Genomic DNA, 26,180 nt, shown 5'->3' on the forward strand with positions numbered 1-26,180 from the left:
TTCCTGGTCTACTTTGTGGGGCCGGGGCGGCGCACAGCTGGAGACACTTTGTGCGCATTGAAGCGGGACGGCATGGCCATTGTGTGCCTCTGCACATATCTGCAGGCCGCCGTCAGGCGAGCGGCCTCAAGCCTCCCAGCGCTCTTCCTCTCGCTATGAGCTGCCTGGATGTCATGTACCACCAAAGCTATGGAGCACACCTCCTGCCCGCAGACGCCTACGCCTCCACCTACTACAACCAGCAGCCACAGGTGAGGGCACCTTCTTTCACGCCTTGCTAACTGGCACAACGGCAGCAGCCTTCGCTTCTATTCACGGGACTCTGACCACATTGGATCGCCATTCCATTCAGACCGATTCTCCCAATATTTGCTGTAAAAATGAGGTCATCCATCCATCCATCCATCCATTTTCTTCCGCTTATCCGAGGTGGGGTCGCGGGGGTAGCAGCCTAAGCAGAGAAGCCCAGACTTATCCCTCTCCCCAGCCAGCAGAGCAAGTTTATTTATAGAGCACACTTCATACACAAGGCAATCCAAAGTGTTAAGAAAATAATAATTAAATGAGGTTAAATACAATTGGTGATTCAATTTCGATTCTTGGTTAGATTCAAATCCGATTCAAACCGATTCTAGCAATTTATAATGTTCTGTAATAGTTAGAGATGTCCGATAAAGGCTTTTTTGCCGATATTCCGATATTGTCCAACTCTTAATTACCGATTCCGATATCAACCGATACCGATATATACAGTGGTGGAATTAACACATTATTATGCCTAATTTTGTTGCGATGCCCCGCTGGATGCATTAAACAATGTAACAAGGTTTTCCAAAAATAAATAAACTCAAGTTATGGAAAAAAATGCCAACATGGCACTGCCATATTTATTATTGAAGTCACAAAGTGCATTATTTTTTTTAACATGCCTCAAAACAGCAGCTTGAAATTCAGGAGTCTTCCTTTTTTTTCTCTTTCTATCCCCTCCTGCCCGGTTGGTTTTATTTTTTTAATTATTTTTTTAAATAATTATTTATTATTATTATTATTTTTTAAAAATTATTATTATTATTATTATTATTATTATTATTATTATTATTATTATTATTATTATTATTATTGTATTTTTATTTTATATTATCATTTGGCTGCACCAAATGATAATATAAATACATTTAATGAAGTCAAATACATCTACATCAACTATATGTTTTGCCTGAGAAGCTGGACAGGACCAAAAAAATAAAATAAAATAAAATAAAATAAAATAAAATAAAATAAAATAAAATAAAATAAAATAAAAAAACAAAATTCGTGAGTCTCTCTGGAAAATCGGGAGAGTCGGCAAGTATGACCGGGAGATGCAACTGCTCTGTACTTCTCCCTACGTCCGTGTACCACTCCGTACAGCGGCGTTTTAAAAAAGTCATAAATTTTACTTTTTAAAACCGATAATTTCCGATATCACATTTTAAAGCATTTATCGGCCGATGATATCGGCAGTCCGATATTATCGGACATCTCTAGTAATAACCTTTGCAAAAACAGTTAGCAGGTTACAAAAACGACTTTGACATATTCAACTAAACCCATAAATGGCATTAAAATGTCTTTTAAAACAATTATTCTTATTGAAAAAAAATAAAATAACATTTAAAAAAATAAATACCTTTTTTTTTATTTTAAATAAAAATAAATAAATAATAATAATTCTTAAAAAGCATTACTTTTGAAAAGGTTTAGCAATTTTTTTTTTATAGCTAACAATAAATCGATTCTGACTAGAATCGTCATTCCAAGAATCAAAATCGAATCGTTTTTCAAAACGGGTTCTTGAAAATTATGAATCGATTTAGAATCGGGAAAAATATATTTTTTAAAACATGTTTTAAAGTTTTTGAGCACCCCTAAAGTCCGTCATTTTTTTTCCACATCTGAAATATTAATTAAAGAGCACAACAAAGAACCTGATTTGAGAGTTTTAGAAGTGCCTGAACAACTTTAGTAAGATTTAGTATTATATTGTCACTCGATATGAAGACTGGATCAGATCCATAGAAGACTGCTTCTGACTCTGTATGCACTACGAATGTAGTCGAACTGTGATTCTGTTTGACGGACTGTAAAAGATGCAATATTTCCATTTTTAAATCACATATAAAGAGTTAATGTAGACAGGTGTAAATATATTCATGTTATTGTCAAACTAGAGTTGAGGAAATATTGTAAAGTAAAGTCATTTGAATAAATATTAAAATAAGTACATTTGAGACATTCCCTTACATGAGGGGTTTGGCAACCCAAAAAGTTGAAAGAGCCATATTGGAACAAAAACACAAAAAACAAATCTGTCTTGAAAAAAATGAAAAGCCGTATATAAGTGTTATAATGAAGGCAACACATGATATACGTGTCTATATTAGCTATATTAGCCTACTATCAAAATGACTTTAAAAGTCTTGTATAAGTGTTATAATGAAAGCAACACATGATGTAAGTGTCTATATTAGCTATATTAGCCTACTATCAAAATGACTTTAAAAGTCTTATATAAGTGTTATAATGAAGGCAACACATGATGTAAGTGTCTATATTAGCTATATTAGCCTACTATCAAAATGACTTTAAAAGTCTTATATAAGTGTTATAATGAAGGCAACACATGATGTAAGTGTCTATATTAGCTTTATTAGCCTACTATCAAAATTACTTTAAAAGTCTGATATAAGTGTTATAATGAAGGCTACACATGATGTAAGTGTCTATATTAGCTATATTAGCCTACTATCAAAATGACATTAACAGTCTTATATAAGTGTTATAATGAAGGCAACACATGATGTAAGTGTCTATATTAGCTATATTAGCCTACTATCAAAATGACATTAAAAGTCTTATATAAGTGTTATAATGAAGACAACACATGATGTAAGTGTCTATATTAGCTATATTAGCCTACTATCAAAATGACTTTAAAAGTCTTATATAAGTGTTATAATGAAGGCAACACATGATGTAAGTGTCTATATTAGCTTTATTAGCCTACTATCAAAATTACTTTAAAAGTCTGATATAAGTGTTATAATGAAGGCAACACATGATGTAAGTGTCTATATTAGCTATATTAGCCTACTATCAAAATGACATTAAAAGTCTTATATAAGTGTTATAATGAAGGCAACACATGATGTAAGTGTCTATATTAGCTATATTAGCCTACTATCAAAATGACATTAAAAGTCTTATATAAGTGTTATAATGAAGGCAACACATGATGTAAGTGTCTATATTAGCTATATTAGCCTACTATCAAAATGACTTTAAAAGCCTTATATAAGTGTTATAATGAAGACAACACATGATGTAAGTGTCTATATTAGCTATATTAGCCTACTATCAAAATGACTTTAAAAGTCTTATATAAGTGTTATAATGAAGGCAACACATGATGTAAGTGTCTATATTAGCTATATTAGCCTACTATCAAAATGACTTTAAAAGTCTTATATAAGTGTTATAATGAAGGCAACACATGATGTAAGTGTCTATATTAGCTTTATTAGCCTACTATCAAAATTACTTTAAAAGTCTGATATAAGTGTTATAATGAAGGCAACACATGATGTAAGTGTCTATATTAGCTATATTAGCCTACTATCAAAATGACATTAACAGTCTTGTATAAGTGTTATAATGAAGGCAACACATGATGTAAGTGTCTATATTAGCTATATTAGCCTACTATCAAAATGACTTTAAAAGTCTTATATAAGTGTTATAATGAAGGCAACACATGATGTAAGTGTCTATATTAGCTATATTAGCCTACTATCAAAATGACTTTAAAAGTCTTATATAAGTGTTATAATGAAGGCAACACATGATGTAAGTGTCTATATTAGCTTTATTAGCCTACTATCAAAATTACTTTAAAAGTCTGATATAAGTGTTATAATGAAGGCAACACATGATGTAAGTGTCTATATTAGCTATATTAGCCTACTATCAAAATGACATTAACAGTCTTATATAAGTGTTATAATGAAGGCAACACATGATGTAAGTGTCTATATTAGCTATATTAGCCTACTATCAAAATGACATTAAAAGTCTTATATAAGTGTTATAATGAAGACAACACATGATGTAAGTGTCTATATTAGCTATATTAGCCTACTATCAAAATGACTTTAAAAGTCTTATATAAGTGTTATAATGAAGGCAACACATGATGTAAGTGTCTATATTAGCTATATTAGCCTACTATCAAAATGACTTTAAAAGTCTTATATAAGTGTTATAATGAAGGCAACACATGATGTAAGTGTCTATATTAGCTTTATTAGCCTACTATCAAAATTACTTTAAAAGTCTGATATAAGTGTTATAATGAAGGCAACACATGATGTAAGTGTCTATATTAGCTATATTAGCCTACTATCAAAATGACTTTAAAAGTCTTATATAAGTGTTATAATGAAGGCAACACATGATGTAAGTGTCTATATTAGCTATATTAGCCTACTATCAAAATGACTTTAAAAGTCTTATATAAGTGTTATAATGAAGGCAACACATGATGTAAGTGTGCATTACATGATGTAAGTGTGCATTAGCTTTATTAGCCTACTATCAAAATTACTTTAAAAGTCTGATATAAGTGTTATAATGAAGGCAACACATGATGTAAGTGTCTATATTAGCTATATTAGCCTACTATCAAAATGACATTAACAGTCTTATATAAGTGTTATAATGAAGGCAACACATGATGTAAGTGTCTATATTAGCTATATTAGCCTACTATCAAAATGACATTAAAAGTCTTATATAAGTGTTATAATGAAGACAACACATGATGTAAGTGTCTATATTAGCTATATTAGCCTACTATCAAAATGACTTTAAAAGTCTTATATAAGTGTTATAATGAAGGCAACACATGATGTAAGTGTCTATATTAGCTATATTAGCCTACTATCAAAATGACTTTAAAAGTCTTATATAAGTGTTATAATGAAGGCAACACATGATGTAAGTGTCTATATTAGCTTTATTAGCCTACTATCAAAATTACTTTAAAAGTCTGATATAAGTGTTATAATGAAGGCAACACATGATGTAAGTGTCTATATTAGCTATATTAGCCTACTAACAAAATGACATTAACAGTCTTATATAAGTGTTATAATGAAGGCAACACATGATGTAAGTGTCTATATTAGCTATATTAGCCTACTATCAAAATGACATTAAAAGTCTTATATAAGTGTTATAATGAAGACAACACATGATGTAAGTGTCAATATTAGCTATATTAGCCTACTATCAAAATGACTTTAAAAGTCTTATATAAGTGTTATAATGAAGGCAACACATGATGTAAGTGTCTATATTAGCTTTATTAGCCTACTATCAAAATTACTTTAAAAGTCTGATATAAGTGTTATAATGAAGGCAACACATGATGTAAGTGTCTATATTAGCTATATTAGCCTACTATAAAAATGACATTAAAAGTCTTATATAAGTGTTATAATGAAGGCAACACATGATGTAAGTGTCTATATTAGCTATATTAGCCTACTATCAAAATGACATTAAAAGTCTTATATAAGTGTTATAATGAAGGCAACACATGATGTAAGTGTCTATATTAGCTATATTAGCCTACTATCAAAATGACATTAAAAGTCTTATATAAGTGTTATAATGAAGGCAACACATGGTGTAAGTGTCTATATTAGCTATATTAGCCTACTATCAAAATGACTTTAAAAGTCTTATATACGTGTTATAATGAAGGCTACACATGATGTAAGTGTCTATATTAGCTATATTAGCCTACTATCAAAATGACTTTAAAAGTCTTGTATAAGTGTTATAATGAAGGCAACACATGGTGTAAGTGTCTATATTAGCTATATTAGCCTACTATCAAAATGACTTTAAAAGTCTGATATAAGTGTTATGATGAAGGCAACACATGATGTAAGTGTCTATATTAGCTATATTAGCCTACTATCAAAATGACTTTAAAAGTCTGATATAAGTGTTATAATGAAGGTAACACATGATGTAAGTGTCTATATTAGCCTACTATCAAAATGACTTTAAAAGTCTTATATAAGTGTTATAATGAAGGCAACACATGATGTAAGTGTCTATATTAGCTATATTAGCCTACTATCAAAATGACATTAAAAGTCTTATATAAGTGTTATAATGAAGGCAACACATGATGTAAGTGTCTATATTAGCTATATTAGCCTACTATCAAAATGACTTTAAAAGTCTTATATAAGTGTTATAATGAAGGCAACACATGGTGTAAGTGTCTATATTAGCTTTATTAGCCTACTATCAAAATGACTTTAAAAGTCTTATATAAGTGTTATAATGAAGGCAACACATGGTGTAAGTGTCTATATTAGCTATATTAGCCTACTATCAAAATGACTTTAAAAGTCTTATATAAGTGTTATAATGAAGGCAACACATGATGTAAGTGTCCATATTAGCTTTATTAGCCTACTATCAAAATTACTTTAAAAGTCTGATATAAGTGTTATAATGAAGGCAACACATGATGTAAGTGTCTATATTAGCTATATTAGCCTACTATCAAAATGACATTAAAAGTCTTATATAAGTGTTATAATGAAGGCAACACATGATGTAAGTGTCTATATTAGCTATATTAGCCTACTATCAAAATGACATTAAAAGTCTTATATAAGTGTTATAATGAAGACAACACATGATGTAAGTGTCTATATTAGCTATATTAGCCTACTATCAAAATGACATTAAAAGTCTTATATAAGTGTTATAATGAAGGCAACACATGGTGTAAGTGTCTATATTAGCTATATTAGCCTACTATCAAAATGACTTTAAAAGTCTTATATAAGTGTTATAATGAAGGCTACACATGATGTAAGTGTCTATATTAGCTATATTAGCCTACTATCAAAATGACTTTAAAAGTCTTGTATAAGTGTTATAATGAAGGCAACACATGGTGTAAGTGTCTATATTAGCTATATTAGCCTACTATCAAAATGACTTTAAAAGTCTGATATGTGTTATAATGAAGGTAACACATGATGTAAGTGTCTATATTAGCCTACTATCAAAATGACTTTAAAAGTCTTATATAAGTGTTATAATGAAGGCAACACATGATGTAAGTGTCTATATTAGCTATATTAGCCTACTATCAAAATGACATTAAAAGTCTTATATAAGTGTTATAATGAAGGCAACACATGATGTAAGTGTCTATATTAGCTATATTAGCCTACTATCAAAATGACTTTAAAAGTCTTATATAAGTGTTATAATGAAGGCAACACATGGTGTAAGTGTCTATATTAGCTTTATTAGCCTACTATCAAAATGACTTTAAAAGTCTTATATAAGTGTTATAATGAAGGCAACACATGGTGTAAGTGTCTATATTAGCTATATTAGCCTACTATCAAAATGACTTTAAAAGTCTTATATAAGTGTTATAATGAAGGCAACACATGGTGTTAGTGTCTATATTAGCTTTATTAGCCTACTATCAAAATGACATTAAAAGTCTGATATAAGTGTTATAATGAAGGCAACACATGATGTAAGTGTCTATATTAGCTATATTAGCCTACTATCAAAATGACTTTAAAAGTCTTGTATAAGTGTTATAATGAAGTAAGTGTCTATATTAGCCTACTATCGAAATGACTTTAAAAGTCTTGTATAAGTGTTATAATGAAGTAAGTGTCTATATTAGCCTACTATCAAAATGACTTTAAAAGTCTTATATAAGTGTTATAATGAAGGCAACACATGATGTAAGTGTCTATATTAGCTATATTAGCCTACTATCAAAATGACATTAAAAGTCTTATATAAGTGTTATAATGAAGGCAACACATGATGTAAGTGTCTATATTAGCTATATTAGCCTACTATCAAAATGACTTTAAAAGTCTTATATAAGTGTTATAATGAAGGCAACACATGGTGTAAGTGTCTATATTAGCTTTATTAGCCTACTATCAAAATGACTTTAAAAGTCTTATATAAGTGTTATAATGAAGGCAACACATGGTGTAAGTGTCTATATTAGCTATATTAGCCTACTATCAAAATGACTTTAAAAGTCTTATATAAGTGTTATAATGAAGGCAACACATGGTGTAAGTGTCTATATTAGCTTTATTAGCCTACTATCAAAATGACTTTAAAAGTCTTATATAAGTGTTATAATGAAGGCAACACATGATGTAAGTGTCTATATTAGCTATATTAGCCTACTATCAAAATGACTTTAAAAGTCTTGTATAAGTGTTATAATGAAGTAAGTGTCTATATTAGCCTACTATCAAAATGACTTTAAAAGTCTTGTATAAGTGTTATAATGAAGTAAGTGTCTATATTAGCCTACTATCAAAATGACTTTAAAAGTCTTATATAAGTGTTATAATGAAGGCAACACATGATGTAAGTGTCTATATTAGCTATATTAGCCTACTATCAAAATGACATTAAAAGTCTTATATAAGTGTTATAATGAAGGCAACACATGATGTAAGTGTCTATATTAGCTATATTAGCCTACTATCAAAATGACTTTAAAAGTCTTATATAAGTGTTATAATGAAGGCAACACATGATGTAAGTGTCTATATTAGCTATATTAGCCTACTATCAAAATGACTTTAAAAGTCTGATATAAGTGTTATAATGAAGTCAACACATGATGTAAGTGTCTATATTAGCCTACTATCAAAATTACTTTAAAAGTCTGATATAAGTGTTATAATGAAGGCAACACGTGATGTAAGTGTCTATATTAGCTACATTAGCCTACTATCAAAATGACTTTAAAAGTCTTATATAAGTGTTATAATGAAGGCAACACGTGATGTAAGTGTCTATATTAGCTATATTAGCCTACTATCAAAATGACTTTAAAAGTCTTATATAAGTGTTATAATGAAGGCAACACATGGTGTAAGTGTCTATATTAGCTTTATTAGCCTACTATCAAAATGACATTAAAAGTCTGATATAAGTGTTATAATGAAGGCAACACATGATGTAAGTGTCTATATTAGCTATATTAGCCTACTATCAAAATGACTTTAAAAGTCTGATATAAGTGTTATAATGAAGTCAACACATGATGTAAGTGTCTATATTAGCTTTATTAGCCTACTATCAAAATTACTTTAAAAGTCTGATATAAGTGTTATAATGAAGGCAACACGTGATGTAAGTGTCTATATTAGCTACATTAGCCTACTATCAAAATGACTTTAAAAGTCTTATAAAAGTGTTATAATGAAGGCAACACGTGATGTAAGTGTCTATATTAGCTACATTAGCCTACTATCAAAATGACTTTAAAAGTCTTATATAAGTGTTATAATGAAGGCAACACATGATGTAAGTGTCTATATTAGCTTTATTAGCCTACTATCAAAATTACTTTAAAAGTCTGATATAAGTGTTATAATGAAGGCAACACATGATGTAAGTGTCTATATTAGCTATATTAGCCTACTATCAAAATGACATTAACAGTCTTATATAAGTGTTATAATGAAGGCAACACATGATGTAAGTGTCTATATTAGCTATATTAGCCTACTATCAAAATGACATTAAAAGTCTTATATAAGTGTTATAATGAAGACAACACATGATGTAAGTGTCTATATTAGCTATATTAGCCTACTATCAAAATGACTTTAAAAGTCTTATATAAGTGTTATAATGAAGGCAACACATGATGTAAGTGTCTATATTAGCTATATTAGCCTACTATCAAAATGACATTAAAAGTCTTATATAAGTGTTATAATGAAGGCAACACATGATGTAAGTGTCTATATTAGCTATATTAGCCTACTATCAAAATGACATTAAAAGTCTTATATAAGTGTTATAATGAAGGCAACACATGATGTAAGTGTCTATATTAGCTATATTAGCCTACTATCAAAATGACATTAAAAGTCTTATATAAGTGTTATAATGAAGGCAACACATGATGTAAGTGTCTATATTAGCTATATTAGCCTACTATCAAAATGACATTAAAAGTCTTATATAAGTGTTATAATGAAGGCAACACATGGTGTAAGTGTCTATATTAGCTATATTAGCCTACTATCAAAATGACTTTAAAAGTCTTATATACGTGTTATAATGAAGGCTACACATGATGTAAGTGTCTATATTAGCTATATTAGCCTACTATCAAAATGACTTTAAAAGTCTTGTATAAGTGTTATAATGAAGGCAACACATGGTGTAAGTGTCTATATTAGCTATATTAGCCTACTATCAAAATGACTTTAAAAGTCTGATATAAGTGTTATGATGAAGGCAACACATGATGTAAGTGTCTATATTAGCTATATTAGCCTACTATCAAAATGACTTTAAAAGTCTGATATAAGTGTTATAATGAAGGTAACACATGATGTAAGTGTCTATATTAGCCTACTATCAAAATGACTTTAAAAGTCTTATATAAGTGTTATAATGAAGGCAACACATGATGTAAGTGTCTATATTAGCTATATTAGCCTACTATCAAAATGACATTAAAAGTCTTATATAAGTGTTATAATGAAGGCAACACATGATGTAAGTGTCTATATTAGCTATATTAGCCTACTATCAAAATGACTTTAAAAGTCTTATATAAGTGTTATAATGAAGGCAACACATGGTGTAAGTGTCTATATTAGCTTTATTAGCCTACTATCAAAATGACTTTAAAAGTCTTATATAAGTGTTATAATGAAGGCAACACATGGTGTACGTGTCTATATTAGCTATATTAGCCTACTATCAAAATGACTTTAAAAGTCTTATATAAGTGTTATAATGAAGGCAACACATGATGTAAGTGTCCATATTAGCTTTATTAGCCTACTATCAAAATTACTTTAAAAGTCTGATATAAGTGTTATAATGAAGGCAACACATGATGTAAGTGTCTATATTAGCTATATTAGCCTACTATCAAAATGACATTAAAAGTCTTATATAAGTGTTATAATGAAGGCAACACATGATGTAAGTGTCTATATTAGCTATATTAGCCTACTATCAAAATGACATTAAAAGTCTTATATAAGTGTTATAATGAAGACAACACATGATGTAAGTGTCTATATTAGCTATATTAGCCTACTATCAAAATGACTTTAAAAGTATTATATAAGTGTTATAATGAAGGCAACACATGATGTAAGTGTTTATATTAGCTATTTTAGCCTACTATCAAAATGACTTTAAAAGTATTATATAAGTGTTATAATGAAGGCAACACATGATGTAAGTGTCTATATTAGCTATATTAGCCTACTATCAAAATGACTTTAAAAGTCTTATATAAGTGTTATAATGAAGGCAACACATGATGTAAGTGTCTATATTAGCTATATTAGCCTACTATCAAAATGACATTAAAAGTCTTATATAAGTGTTATAATGAAGGCAACACATGGTGTAAGTGTCTATATTAGCTATATTAGCCTACTATCAAAATGACTTTAAAAGTCTTATATAAGTGTTATAATGAAGGCTACACATGATGTAAGTGTCTATATTAGCTATATTAGCCTACTATCAAAATGACTTTAAAAGTCTTGTATAAGTGTTATAATGAAGGCAACACATGGTGTAAGTGTCTATATTAGCTATATTAGCCTACTATCAAAATGACTTTAAAAGTCTGATATGTGTTATAATGAAGGTAACACATGATGTAAGTGTCTATATTAGCCTACTATCAAAATGACTTTAAAAGTCTTATATAAGTGTTATAATGAAGGCAACACATGATGTAAGTGTCTATATTAGCTATATTAGCCTACTATCAAAATGACTTTAAAAGTCTTATATAAGTGTTATAATGAAGGCAACACATGGTGTAAGTGTCTATATTAGCTTTATTAGCCTACTATCAAAATGACTTTAAAAGTCTTATATAAGTGTTATAATGAAGGCAACACATGGTGTAAGTGTCTATATTAGCTATATTAGCCTACTATCAAAATGACTTTAAAAGTCTTATATAAGTGTTATAATGAAGGCAACACATGGTGTAAGTGTCTATATTAGCTTTATTAGCCTACTATCAAAATGACTTTAAAAGTCTTATATAAGTGTTATAATGAAGGCAACACATGATGTAAGTGTCTATATTAGCTATATTAGCCTACTATCAAAATGACTTTAAAAGTCTTGTATAAGTGTTATAATGAAGTAAGTGTCTATATTAGCCTACTATCAAAATGACTTTAAAAGTCTTGTATAAGTGTTATAATGAAGTAAGTGTCTATATTAGCCTACTATCAAAATGACTTTAAAAGTCTTATATAAGTGTTATAATGAAGGCAACACATGGTGTAAGTGTCTATATTAGCTTTATTAGCCTACTATCAAAATGACTTTAAAAGTCTTATATAAGTGTTATAATGAAGGCAACACATGGTGTAAGTGTCTATATTAGCTATATTAGCCTACTATCAAAATGACTTTAAAAGTCTTATATAAGTGTTATAATGAAGGCAACACATGGTGTAAGTGTCTATATTAGCTTTATTAGCCTACTATCAAAATGACATTAAAAGTCTGATATAAGTGTTATAATGAAGGCAACACATGATGTAAGTGTCTATATTAGCTATATTAGCCTACTATCAAAATGACTTTAAAAGTCTGATATAAGTGTTATAATGAAGTCAACACATGATGTAAGTGTCTATATTAGCTTTATTAGCCTACTATCAAAATTACTTTAAAAGTCTGATATAAGTGTTATAATGAAGGCAACACGTGATGTAAGTGTCTATATTAGCTACATTAGCCTACTATCAAAATGACTTTAAAAGTCTTATATAAGTGTTATAATAAAGGCAACACGTGATGTAAGTGTCTATATTAGCTACATTAGCCTACTATCAAAATGACTTTAAAAGTCTTATATAAGTGTTATAATGAAGGCAACACATGATGTAAGTGTCTATATTAGCTATATTAGCCTACTATCAAAATGACTTTAAAAGTCTTATATAAGTGTTATAATGAAGGCAACACATGGTGTAAGTGTCTATATTAGCTTTATTAGCCTACTATCAAAATGACTTTAAAAGTCTTATATAAGTGTTATAATGAAGGCAACACATGGTGTAAGTGTCTATATTAGCTATATTAGCCTACTATCAAAATGACTTTAAAAGTCTGATATAAGTGTTATAATGAAGGCAACACATGGTGTAAGTGTCTATATTAGCTTTATTAGCCTACTATCAAAATGACATTAAAAGTCTGATATAAGTGTTATAATGAAGGCAACACATGATGTAAGTGTCTATATTAGCTATATTAGCCTACTATCAAAATGACTTTAAAAGTCTGATATAAGTGTTATAATGAAGTCAACACATGATGTAAGTGCCTATATTAGCTATATTAGCCTACTATCAAATTACTTTAAAAGTCTGATATAAGTGTTATAATGAAGGCAACACATGGTGTAAGTGTCTATATTAGCTATATTAGCCTACTATCAAAATTACTTTAAAAGTCTGATATAAGTGTTATAATGAAGGCAACACACGACGTAAGTGTCTATATTAGCTATATTAGCCTACTATCAAAATGACTTTAAAAGTCTTATATAAGTGTTATAATGAAGACAACACATGATGTAAGTGTCTATATTAGCTATATTAGCCTACTATCAAAATGACTTTAAAAGTCTGATATAAAAGTTATAATGAAGGCAACACATGGTGTAAGTGTCTATATTAGCCTACTATCAAAATGACTTTAAAAGTCTGATATAAGTGTTATAATGAAGGCAACACATGGTGTAAGTGTCTATATTAGCCTACTATCAAAATGACTTTAAAAGTCTTATATAAGTGTTATAATGAAGGCAACACATGATGTAAGTGTCTATATTAGCTATATTAGCCTACTATCAAAATGACTTTAAAAGTCTTGTATAAGTGTTCTAATGAAGTAAGTGTCTATATTAGCCTACTATCAAAATGACTTTAAAAGTCTTGTATAAGTGTTATAATGAAGTAAGTGTCTATATTAGCCTACTATCAAAATGACTTTAAAAGTCTTGTATAAGTGTTATAATGAAGTAAGTGTCTATATTAGCCTACTATCAAAATGACCACGTTTCGCAGGCTGAAGCAAATCTTTGTTGACAGAAATGTTGAAATTGTATATCTATTCTGCACATTTTCAGAAGGTGAGATAACTTGTAGAAATGACTGGCTTTTAATGGCCAAAGGTATAGATGTGTGTGTCCTAACATCAACAAAGCGCACCTTTGTGCATTCACGCACAGCACAAAACGTTTGGTGGACAAAATGAGACAAAGAAGGAGTGGAAGATTTCACATGTAAACAAACTCTCGCGTCACAGTCCACACACTATGGTGAGTTCAAGAACCGCCGAAATATAGTAGGACAAAACCAAATACTCATATTGTTAAACATACTAAACCGTGGGCTTTCTGACAATTGGGAAGGTTTGTGTCATGTTTGTCCTCAAACAAAAAACACCTTTTTCCATTTTCAATACTTTTTTGAAAAAATGCTCCAGGGAGCCACTAGGGCGGCGCTAAACAGCCGCATGTGGCTCGAGAGCCGCGGGTTCTTGACCCCCGCCTTAGATAGTGGACACAGCCCTATGTTTTTGCTCCGGTATACACATTAAAAAGTATTTTTGATATTGCTAATTAATAATGTCAAAATGTCTTGGTGTGATTTCGACTCGGTATTGAGGTCTGGGTACGGTATTATTGACCCATTGACCATTATTATGTGTCCTGGGCATGACGTTAAAGTGCATCCGGCAGTGGAGGCTCCTCTAGGGGGTCTTGGGGCACTAGAAGGTCAACCCCTTTACTACTGTTACCCCAGGTGGCCCTTGGCAAAGGCCTAGTACCTGACTGCCCCCTAGCCAGGGATACGGTGAAGACCTCAACGGCGGAGCAGGCGGAAGACGGTAGTTTTAAGAACTACCACAACGGCTGCGATGGCGGCAGAAGGCTGCAGCAGAAAAGGGTCCCCAGTCGTCTTGGACTCCATGCCACTGGACCCTGACCCGATTCTGTCAAGGATCGTGTGGTGACTGTCTGTGCACCAGTCTCCCTGCGTTAAATAAAGTCACGCACTGGCATCCTCCACAAAGGGATACACCCCTACCAGGAGGATTGTCATACTCGTTCGAGTGACCGCCGATGATGATGATGATGATGACGGTATTATTGCGCTGAAGGAAGACGTATAAAATGAATTGGAGGTAATGTTTAGGGTAAAAACACTAACCTAACCGAACACCAACATGATATTCTCATCATATTTCAAACTACAAACAAGTACTTTCAGTGCAAAGAACTGTGCAGGAAGATCCAGGGTATTGTTTGGAATGTCCGCGCTTGTTAAACCCGTTGACTCATCGGACCGACAAGTCGACTTCTTCTGAGTCCATACTTCCGATTTAAACTCCCTGCGCTAAGGATCTTGGGAGATGGAGTTTACTTTTCAGATCGGCCCACCCAAGAGCTTCAGATGTACTGACGAGAGTACTCCAAGTTCTCGCATTTTGAAACACAAATATTGCAATATTTACAGTATCATTACATCCCTGCTGCTAATAGGCCAATGCCGTGCACAGGTGTATCAGTCACGTCCTCATGACCTCCACCAAGGTACTCAGGCTTCTAACCCTCCACTGGACGGCTAACAAGAACTAGAAGAAATGTGTATTTGGTGTTTTAACCCTTCTTGTGTTTCTCCCTTCAGAGGAGGCTGAGCGCTCACACCAAGATGCACACCTGCTCGAGCCAGCAGCAAGCTGGAGGACGAGGAATACTAGCCAGAGACCAGGGCCTTCGGCTTGGTCTTGGGGCCGAATCTGGATGTGTGTCAATACCTGACTTGGATCTGAAAGACGGACCTCAACCGGCAGAAGCAGAGTACCTCAACTCCCGGTGTATTTTGTTTACGTACTTCCAAGGAGACATCGGCGATGTGGTGGATGAACACTTCTCTCGGGCCCTCAGTCAGTCAGCTGGACTTACCAGAGAGACGAAGCCGTTTCGTACGAGTCCGCCGTCTGCTTCGAGCACAACCAACACATGGAAAGGTAAGAGGATGTCGTACAGTTATTTAATTACTAGACTGAACTGATTGGTTTGTTTCAGATGGCGAGTCCCTTCCGGAGAGTCAAAACTGCTCGGTCTGGAACAACACCTATCCATCCCATTCCACCACCTGCCTCCACCCGGAATTCTCATCCAGTCCCATTTCCCTTAACCACACCGATGGAGGTCTTTGGGCTGGCCATGTGCTCTCCAATGCCAGTTTCCAGCCACTGGCGACCCTCACTGACAGCTGGACCTACAGCCTGAACCCCCAAAGCCCGAGCGGCTACCCCAACGTCCATGACGTCTACCACCCTCACCCCCATTCCCACATCCACACTCGGCACCGCCACCACCACCACCCCATGTTCCAGTCATACCCAAGCCACAGCGCAACGTTAGATTCAAGGTTCAGTCCTCTTATTCTGCCTGGTGTGAGGAACCACAACCAGCCCTCAGCCAGTGCGGGAAGTTCCCCGCACAGCGAGGGCGCAAAGACAGAAATGGAGGCCGGTAGTACAAGCCCGGTCACGGCTTCATCGGTCTCCTGGACCCCCTCACCCATCCATGGATCCTTGGAGTTGTTTGAAGCAGGTAGGTTGCGCACAGGACACATTCTAGAGCAGTGTTTTTCAACCACTGTGCCACATGAGATACAGTCTGGTGTGCCGTGGGAGATTATGTTATTTCACCTAATTGGGTTAAAAGTATTTTTTGCTAACCAGCAATTAAAATCCGCAAATAAAGTGCTGTACTGTCTAGAGCGCAGCAGAGTCACCATGTAATACTCTTCCATATCAGTAGGTGGCAGCGGGTAGCTAAATGCTTTGTAGATGTCGGGAACACGGTTTGTCGTGATCACAATAAGCAGACGACAGTGGGAGGCAGAGTTCAGGTAAAACCAAAAATAAACAAAAGACGAGGGCCGCTAAGAAAAGGCATTGAAGCTTAGGGAAGGTTATGCAGAACGAAACTGTGGTGATGTCGCTCTAGTGGATTCTTCTGATGCTGACAAATCTTCACAATAGCCCGGATGTCTGGTGTTATCAATGTCTTTTATTGGCATCGCACACACGCTAGGGCAGCACTCCGCTCTACCACTTTTCAGTCTTTTCCGGAAGCAGCCCACGACCGCCTCTGCTCCGTGACTTTCCAGTCTGCTCTGGATCTCTTTTCCTCTCGCCGTGGTCTCGTACGTGTGCGTGCGTCTGCTCACCAGCAACTCCAACTCCATCAACGGTGTCTCGGCCCGGCTGCTGCTAATAAGCATGGCGGGTGATTGGATGATCAGCCCCAGCTGGGTAATCCAATCACCTGCCAGCTGTGCTTCGAGGCCGGTCCTGACACACCCCGCTCCGCGGCAGGCCCGCAGACCCCGGCCCCCTCCACAGAAACTAAAACTGAACTGGCTACAAAGTAAACAAAAACAGAATGCTGGACGACAGCAAAGACTTACAACGAGCGGAGCAGACGGCGTCCACAAAGTACATCCGAACATGACAAGACAATCAACAATGTCCACACAAACTATAAAACACACTTAAATAGTCTTGATTACTAAAACAAAACGGGTGCAAGGATTAGCGCTCAAAGGAAGACATGAAACTGCTACAGGAAAACACCAACAAAACAGGAAACACCACCAAAATAGGAGCGCAAGACAAGAACTGAATTACTACACACTGGAAAAGATTAAAAAAACTTCAAATAAGTCAGGGTGTGATGTGACAGGTGGTGACAGTACACCTACTTTGAGACAAGAGCTATAGTGATGCATGCTTGGTTATGCTTTAAAGTCATATTACGAGAACAACTTTTTACCGTCAATATCGGCTGCTGAATTTCGTTTTTTAATGATTTCTGCTGGTGGTGTGCTTCAGGATTTTTTCTATGAAAAAAATGTGCCTTGGCTCAAGAAAGGTTGAAAAACACTGACCTAGAGCAGTGTTTTTCAACCTTTTTTGAGCCAAGGCACATTTTTTGCGTTGAAAAAACGAAACTCAATTGACAGTAAAAAGTCGTAGTCGCAATTGTTGGATAATAACAATAATATATTTTATTTGTAAAAAGCACTTTATATTGAGCAAACAACCTCAAAGGGCTACAGTGTATTAAAAAAAAATAAAAAAAATAAAATACAAAGATAATAAAAATAAATAAAAATACAAACTAGAACAGCCTAATAGCTAGAACTGGTACGCATATATATAAAAATAGATTTTTTTTTTTAAAAAGAAGGGTTTTTAAGCCTTTTATAAAAGCATCCACAGTCTGTGGTGCCCTCAGGTGGTCAGGGAGAGCGTTCCACAGACTGGGAGCGGCGGAGCAGAAAGCCCGGTCTCCCATTGTTCGTAGCTTTGTCCTCTGAGGTTGGAGGTTGAGGATATGACTTTAAAGCATAACCAAGCATGCATCAGTACAGCTCTTGTCTCAAAGTAGGTGTACTGTCACCACCTGTCACATCACTCCCTGACTTATTTGGACTTTTTTGCTGTTTTCCTGTGCGTAGTGTTTTACTTCTTGTCTTGCGCTCCTACTTTGGTGGCTTTTTCTCTATTTTTTGGTTTTTCCCTGTAGCAGTTTCATGTCTTCCTTTGAGCAATAAAGAACATTTCAGTTGTTTTTATCCTTCTTCGTGGGGACATGTTCCGATCTACATTGTGGATGCCGTCTTTGCTCCGCAGTAAGTCTTTGCTGTCGTCCAGCATTCCGTTTTTGTTTACTTTGTAGTCAGTTCAGTTTTAGTTTCGTTCTGCATAGCCTTCCCTAAGCTTCAATGCCTTTTCTTAGGGGCACTCACCTTTTGTTTACTTTTGGTTACAGCATTAGACACCTTTTTACCTTCACTATGCCTCCCGCTGTTTCCGTCATCTACAAAGCAATTAGCTACCGGCTGCCACCTACTGCTATGGAAGAGTATTACATGGTTACTCTGCCGAGTTCTAGACAACACCGACACTCAACAACAACACATCATTTGCAGACTATAATTACTGGTTTGCAAAAAATATTTTTAACCCAAATAGGTGAAATTAGACAATCTCCCACGACACACCAGACTGTGGTTGACCAACACTGATCTGGAGGAACCATACCTGATCATCCTCTATTCTCTCTCCGCAGCTCATGACCAAACCAAAGCAAAGTCCTCCGTTTGGTTCTAAGTCTTGATGTGGAGCTGGAAGGCTTCAGACTCAAAGTGGCAGAAACTGAACAGTCCAGCCCTAATGAGAAGCTCCTTGAGGAGGCATGACTATGTACTTTAGGGATGCCTGGACTACGGACCCTTGGTCAAGACCATCGGACTTGACGGATGGAACCACGAAGGGGAGCGTCTGTGGCTGACGAGGACAAACATCTCCTCCAAACTTTAACACATTTTTTGAAGGTGTCCAAGTGGTTCTGTTACAGGAACTGTAGTTTTTAATAGTCCACTTTTGCCTTTTTGGAGGCTGGATGCTACATTTGATTTGTTCTCCTAAAAGGGATGGTGTGTTGCAAAGCGTATGTTGTCCTGTAAATAATAAATTATGTCGTTCCAAGGCCTAGAGTTGTTTTGTGATCGTCTTTAGAATGCCGGGACCGCGCTTGGAATGTGACCTTGGCAACGAGTCCAGACTTCTGAACGGCTCTCGCGAGCCTTTTTGTGGAGAAATGTTTGAGACGTCTGCACGCCAAAGTGAGTCGGGAATCGTTTGGATTCGCTTTCAAGGGTAATTGTTCTGCTGTGGAGTTGTAAACCAGTTCAGGGGTGCAACTCTGCATTCATCTTCATTTCCTGTCCCATGTTTTTATTGTACTTGTATTCATATTCTACAAAAAGCCAAAAGCAGTGAAGTTGTCACGTTGTGTAAATGGTAAATAAAAAGAGAATACAATGATTTGTAAATCCTTTTCAACTTATATTCAATTGAATAGACTGCAAAGACAAGATATTTCATGTTCACACTGAGAATTTTTGCAAATAATCATCATTTACTTATAATTTAATGGCAGCAACACTGTTATGTATGCAGGAGGAGTAGTGACGGCACAGTTCCACAAGGGGGTAAAAAAGTTACCACTGTGTTACATGGCCTTTCCTTTTAACAACACTCAGTAAAGGTTTGGGAACTGAGGAGTGACACATTTTTGAAGTGGAATTCTTTCCCATTCTTGCTTGATGTACAGCTTAAGTTGTTCAACAGTCCGGGGGTCTCCGTTGTGGTATTTTAGGCTTCATAATGCGCCACACATTTTCAATGGGAGACAGGTCTGGACTACAGGCAGGCCAGTCTAGTACCCGCACTCTTTTACTATGAAGCCACGCTGTTGTAACACGTGGCTTGGCATTGTCTTGCTGAAATAAGCAGGGGCGTCATGACGAAAAAAATAGATTTTAAATAGATTCGGGCGGGTGGCGTTTGAACCAATTTTGGAAATATATATACATAGTTAAATGTTGTTACCCACATACGAAAAACGAGCAGCACTATTTGAAACAGTCAATTATTCATCAGGCTCTGCAGCACAACACAACACTTCCATCTCGACGGATCTACTTTCCTTTTGGGGGAAACAAGGACAATCATTCCCGCGACTACAACACCTTGCCAAGAGAATCCTATGCGTCCCAGCAACAATTGAGTGCCGCAAGTGAGCGCTCCTTCAGCGCAGCAGGGCGCATTTTAGAGGCCAGGCGCTCTCGCCTGCATGAATCCTGGCCAGGCCTGGCCCTAACCAATCTGGCGCCCTAGGCAAGATTTTAGGTGGCGCCCCCCCCCCCCCACATCGGCAGTGAAGTGTATATACTCTCAAGAAACCGAATAGCTTTGTCTTTGACCTTTTTTTTTACTTAAAGACAGCAAATTAACATATTATATGAGAATGTTATGTTATGATTATCTTTAACCGAATCACAGCAGTGCTCAAATTAAAAAACAACATTCCCGCTCATGTGATATTGCTTAGTTAACATTAATGATGTGCACTTTAACAGCTAGGCTTACAACTATACCTAATATGTAAAGGGGTGGAAAAGTGACTATTACCTGCAGGGCAAACATTAGCTAACCAGAAGGCAATAACAATGTAAAAAAACCCACCTGCTTAAAAGATCTGATACAAATGTCCCTGAGGAATGTAAGGTGGGAGTACTGTAATTACCTAACGTTACATTATTATTTTCCATAACAATTTAGCCCCCTCCACAATATTAAAGCAGAACTAGCTATTTATTGATTAGCAATTGCCGAATCATGTAACATTAGCTTAATGCTAAAAAGCCAGGTTACTATCACATTCTGTAACAGACAAATAATTCTTGTAGGCTAACGTTACCTCCCTGCTACCTTTGTCTTTTTCTCGTTTCTCCTCTTCTTTTCTCTTTTTTCTTCCCTGGGCACCTGACAGTTTTGGCCGTTTTGACATCTTGTGTTGATTTTTTGGTGGTGACGTCCAAAAAGAGTCATGATACGGGAAGGGAGGGGGCGCACCGTGCGGGGGGAGGGGGGAGGGGCGTATTGTTGTAACAAATAATATTTCTATTAAATAGGCTTTACTTTGCATTTTAATTAACGTGGGATTATTTTTTGTATTTAGAAATAATAGTCCCAACTTTTTTTTTTTTTTTTTTTTCTCCAACATTTGTGGCACTGGCGTGGCGCCCCCTGATGGACGGCGCCCTTAGCATTTGCCTGTACGGCCTATGCCACGGGCCGGCCCTGATCCTGGCACTGTAGATGCCATTTTATTCCTGCATAGTGCTAACAACAAAAAAAAAGTAAGTAGACATACGGTTGGATATGCTAAACGAATCAGTCTACGTTACCTAGGCTATACCAAATAAGCCCATGTCTAACCTATATTGAGTTCGGTCAGCTGAATAATTGTGATGGTTACGTGTTGTTTGGGCGCACTACAATGCAAAGGAATTAAGGCAATTGCGTTGTTTATTGTGTTTTTTTTTCTATTGGAGATATACTACTGTGTGTTCATTATTTGGCCTCGCTCTCAAGTGAAGCGCATCTCCGATTGGCTACAATGTAAGGCTATTTAGCCTGCTTTGTTTGTCTATTTTCATTATAATTCAAGTTTGATGATAAAGTGCAGTCTGATGGGTTTGATTTCCCCCCTTCAGCTATTTGCTTTGGCCAATAAGTTGCAGGTAATTTATTATTATTATTTATTTAATGTATTTTTGTTTAAATAGGGATGACATACATGTGTTCAGTGTTTCCCATAAACTGCCAAGATACCTGTGGCGGTGGGGGCGTGGCTATGGGCGTGGTCACCATGACATCATCGAGTAATTTGCATAATTTACTACAATGATTTGATTTTCTCTAAAAAGGCTCAAAAAATGTATACTTACTAATTAATAATAACAGTTTTGTTTTAAACGTCCATCCATCCATCCATTTTACAATATAATTACAACACTTTATGTACATATTTATATACAGATTTGAACAATAAGTTATTCACTGAAATATATTTATTAATTGTGGTTCTTACAAAAAATATATATTATAAAATATAAAAGCTAAAATGTCTCATAAAGCTCTGCCCCTTTAACTAGTGCATACTAAATAATTTAACTTTAGCCTACTACTACAACCATATTATTTACCAGCAACATAAAGTGAAACAGAGGCAGAGGTGTCCTGCCACAGTCAGTAACAAATAAACAGAAAACAGTAGTGGTGGTAGATAGACACGGAGCTTCATCAAACATCTGATCCACTGAACAAAGAGCTCCAAAAATCTTGAACTATAGACTGCCATCAGTTTTACTCCCTATACTTCTTAACCATGTGTTTCCTACTGCCTGCAGACTTTGCACCCTTTGTTATATACACATGTTGTGTTTCTAATATAAATACATTTAATAAAGTCAAATACAAATAAGGCAACAAGAGAAGTATCCTACACTTCTCTTTTGTAAAGTAAATCTGAACAGCCGATATGGGCATCTACATCTACTATATGATTTGCCTGAGAAGCTGGAGAGGACAAAAAAAACAAAAAACCCTGATGTTGTTGTATAATTTAAGTTTGTGCGCGTGATAAACAGCCTAATGCTTATGAGGCACATTTTTTATTTATTTTTCTATTTCAACTTAAAAAGGTATGAGCCTATTCCTATGCCTACAACATAGGCTATGTGTTTATCTTTATTTTCCTGCCTGTCGTTGACAATGGAGATTGTCTGATATTTTGTCACGGCTGCAGATCAATCAATAAAGGTTCATCTTTGTCGCAAAATTGTTCACTGTTTCACTGTGCACCCCGCCCTCCTCCCTATTTCAGCATTATAACGTTAAAGGCCTACTGAAAGCCACTACTACCGACCACGCGGTCTGATAGTTTATATATCAATGATGAAATCTTAACATTGCAACACATGCCAATACGGCCGGGTTAACTTATAAAGTGACATTTTAAATTTCCCGCTAAACTTCCGGTTGAAAAAGCCTCTGGAGGATGACGTATGCGTGTGACGTAGCCAGGGGAACAGAGGTATGCCTTCCCCATTGAATACAATACAAAAAAGCTCTGTTTTCATTTCATAATTCCACAGTATTCTGGACATCTGTGTTGGTGAATCTTTTGCAATTTGTTTAATGAACAATGGAGATTACAAAGAAGAAAGTTGTAGGTGGGATCGGTGTATTAGCGGCTGGCTGTAGCAACACAACAAGAAGACTTACTTGGATAGCAGACGCGCCAGCCGATGCTAGCCGCCAACCACATAAGTGTTGGGGTGAAGTCCTTCGTCGCGCCGTCGATCACTGGAACGCAGGTGAGCACGGGTGTTGATGAGCAGATGAGGGCTGGCTAGCGTGGGTGGAGCGCTAATGTTTTTATCATAGCTCTGTGAGGTCCGGTTGCTAAGTTGCTAAGTTAGCCTTAGCGTCGTTAGCAACAGCTTTGCCAGGCTGAGAATTATTAACCGTGTAGTTACATGTCCATGGTTTAATAGTATTGTTGATCTTCTGTCTATCCTTCCAGTCAGGGATTTATTTATTTTGTTTCTATCTGCATTTGAGACAGCTCATGTTAGCTCATGCTAAAGAGCTTCGTCGATGTATTGTCGTGGAGATAAAAGTCACTGTGAATGTCCATTTCGCGTTCCACTCTCATTTTCAAGAGGATATAGTATCCCAGGTGGTTTAAAATACAAATCCGTGATCCACAATAGAAAAAGGAGAGAGTGTGGAATCCAATGAGCCAGCTTGTACCTAAGTTACGGTCAGAGCGAAAAAAGATATGTATTTCACTGCATTCTAGTCCGTCACTCTAACGTTCCTCATCCACAAATCTTTCATCCTCGCTCAAATGAATGGGGTAATCGTCGCTTTCTCGGTCCGAATAGCTCTAGCTGCGTTGAAAACAATAGGAAAATATGAGGAAGTGAACAACTGACAACGTCACGCTACTTCCGGTAGGGGCAAGGCTTTTTTATATCAGAGACCAAAAGTTGCGAACTTTATCGACGTTGTTCTATACTAAATCCTTTCAGCAAAAATATGGCAATATCGCGAAATGATCAAGTATGACACATAGAATGGATCTGCTATCCCCGTTTAAATAAAAAAAAATCATTTCAGTAGGCCTTTAACAAGTTAATATTCATTGAACTAGTGGTTAGAGTGTCCGCCCTGAGATCGGTAGGTTGTGAGTTCAAACCCCGGCCGGGTCATACCAAAGACTATAAAAATGGGACCCATTACCTCCCTGCTTGGCACTCAGCATCAAGGGTTGGAATTGGGGGTTAAATCACCAAAAATGATTCCCGGGCGCGGCTACGCTGCTGCCCACTGTTCCCCTCACCTCCCAGGGGGTGATCAAGGGGATGGGTCAAATGCAGAGGACAAAGTTCACCACACTTAGTGTGTGTGTGACAATCATTGGTACTTTAACTTTAACTTTAACTTTAAATAAATTCAGAATTTTTTTTTTTACCTAACGAAAATACAGGCCTAGTCTTTCTAAAACAGTGGTCCCCAACCACTGGGCCACAAAAAAAAATTAAAAATTCTTGTGCGGCCTGGTTTTTTTTTTTTTTTTTTTAATTTCTTGTGCGGCCCGGTACAAAAAAAAAAAAAAAAAACCGGGCCGCACAAGAATTTTTTTTTTTTTTTGTACCGGGCCGCACAAGAAATTAAAAAAAAAAAAAAAAAAAAAAAGAATTTTTACAAAAAAATACAACCTTAAAAATTTAAAAAAAAAAAATAAAAAATAAAAAATTTTTTATCATACCAACAATTATCATACCAATCGGTCCGTGGAATTTTTTATTTTTATTTTTTTTTATGAAATCAAATCATTATATATCAATGTAGATCAATACAGTCTGCAGGGATACAGTCCGTAAGCACACATGATTGTATTTATTTATGCAAAAAAAATAAAATAAAATAAATAAATAAAAACTAAAAACAATTAAATACCCATTTCCCCCCCCCCCCCCCCCCCCCCCACTGGTCCGTGGGACAAATTTTGAAGCGTTGACCGGTCCGCAGCTACAAAAAGGTTGGGGACCATTGTTCTAAAACATTTTTTTAACTTCTTAAAAGCATCGTTCTGCTTGCTTGCTGCAACTGCGCACACCAAGTGTGAGGAACGCACTCCTGATCGGAGGGCATTGGCAACAATAGTCAACACTTTCTTAATGGAAATGACAATGATATTATAATAATGATAAATAATATAATCACGCATTAATATCTCTTAGCCTCTAATGCTTGGCCAAGAGATATTCATGCGTATATCTGCTGCATTGGATCAGTCTCCTTTCTTTAACAGGCAAAAGCTTTCTAACCTCACTAATGCCTTGCATCGTCTATATTAGATATATAACAACGGGCGGGTGGCGGGCGGGTGCGGTTTTGATAAAATGTTGGTTCGGGTGGATGGCGGGTGGATGACGACTTTTGTGATGCGGTCGCGGATGAAATAATTGCCTATCCGCGCATCTCTAGCGTCCATGGTAACGTTGCTTGGATGGCAA

The 26,180-nt window shown here is 35.3% G+C and overlaps 2 protein-coding genes across 2 annotated transcripts in view; both read left to right on the plus strand.

Moving 5' to 3' along the window:
- vgll3 (vestigial-like family member 3) lies at window positions 1-20,067 on the plus strand. The gene is made up of 4 exons (XM_062070490.1): window positions 1-251; window positions 15,846-16,188; window positions 16,247-16,780; window positions 19,310-20,067. The coding sequence occupies exons 1-4, from the start codon at window positions 156-158 to the stop codon at window positions 19,348-19,350; spliced, it is 1,014 nt and encodes a 337-aa protein (XP_061926474.1). The 5' UTR covers window positions 1-155; the 3' UTR covers window positions 19,351-20,067.
- The window catches only part of LOC133665303 (keratin-associated protein 16-1-like), a 14,713-nt gene continuing 8,292 nt past the window's right edge, over window positions 19,760-26,180 (plus strand). Inside the window, exon 1 of the mRNA XM_062070561.1 lies at window positions 19,760-19,865. Within this exon, the coding sequence (XP_061926545.1) occupies window positions 19,760-19,865 (106 nt within the window). The remainder of the gene's footprint in view (window positions 19,866-26,180) is intronic.

Source organism: Entelurus aequoreus, linkage group LG14 (assembly GCF_033978785.1).
Source record: "Entelurus aequoreus isolate RoL-2023_Sb linkage group LG14, RoL_Eaeq_v1.1, whole genome shotgun sequence".
Lineage (NCBI taxonomy): Eukaryota > Metazoa > Chordata > Actinopteri > Syngnathiformes > Syngnathidae > Entelurus > Entelurus aequoreus.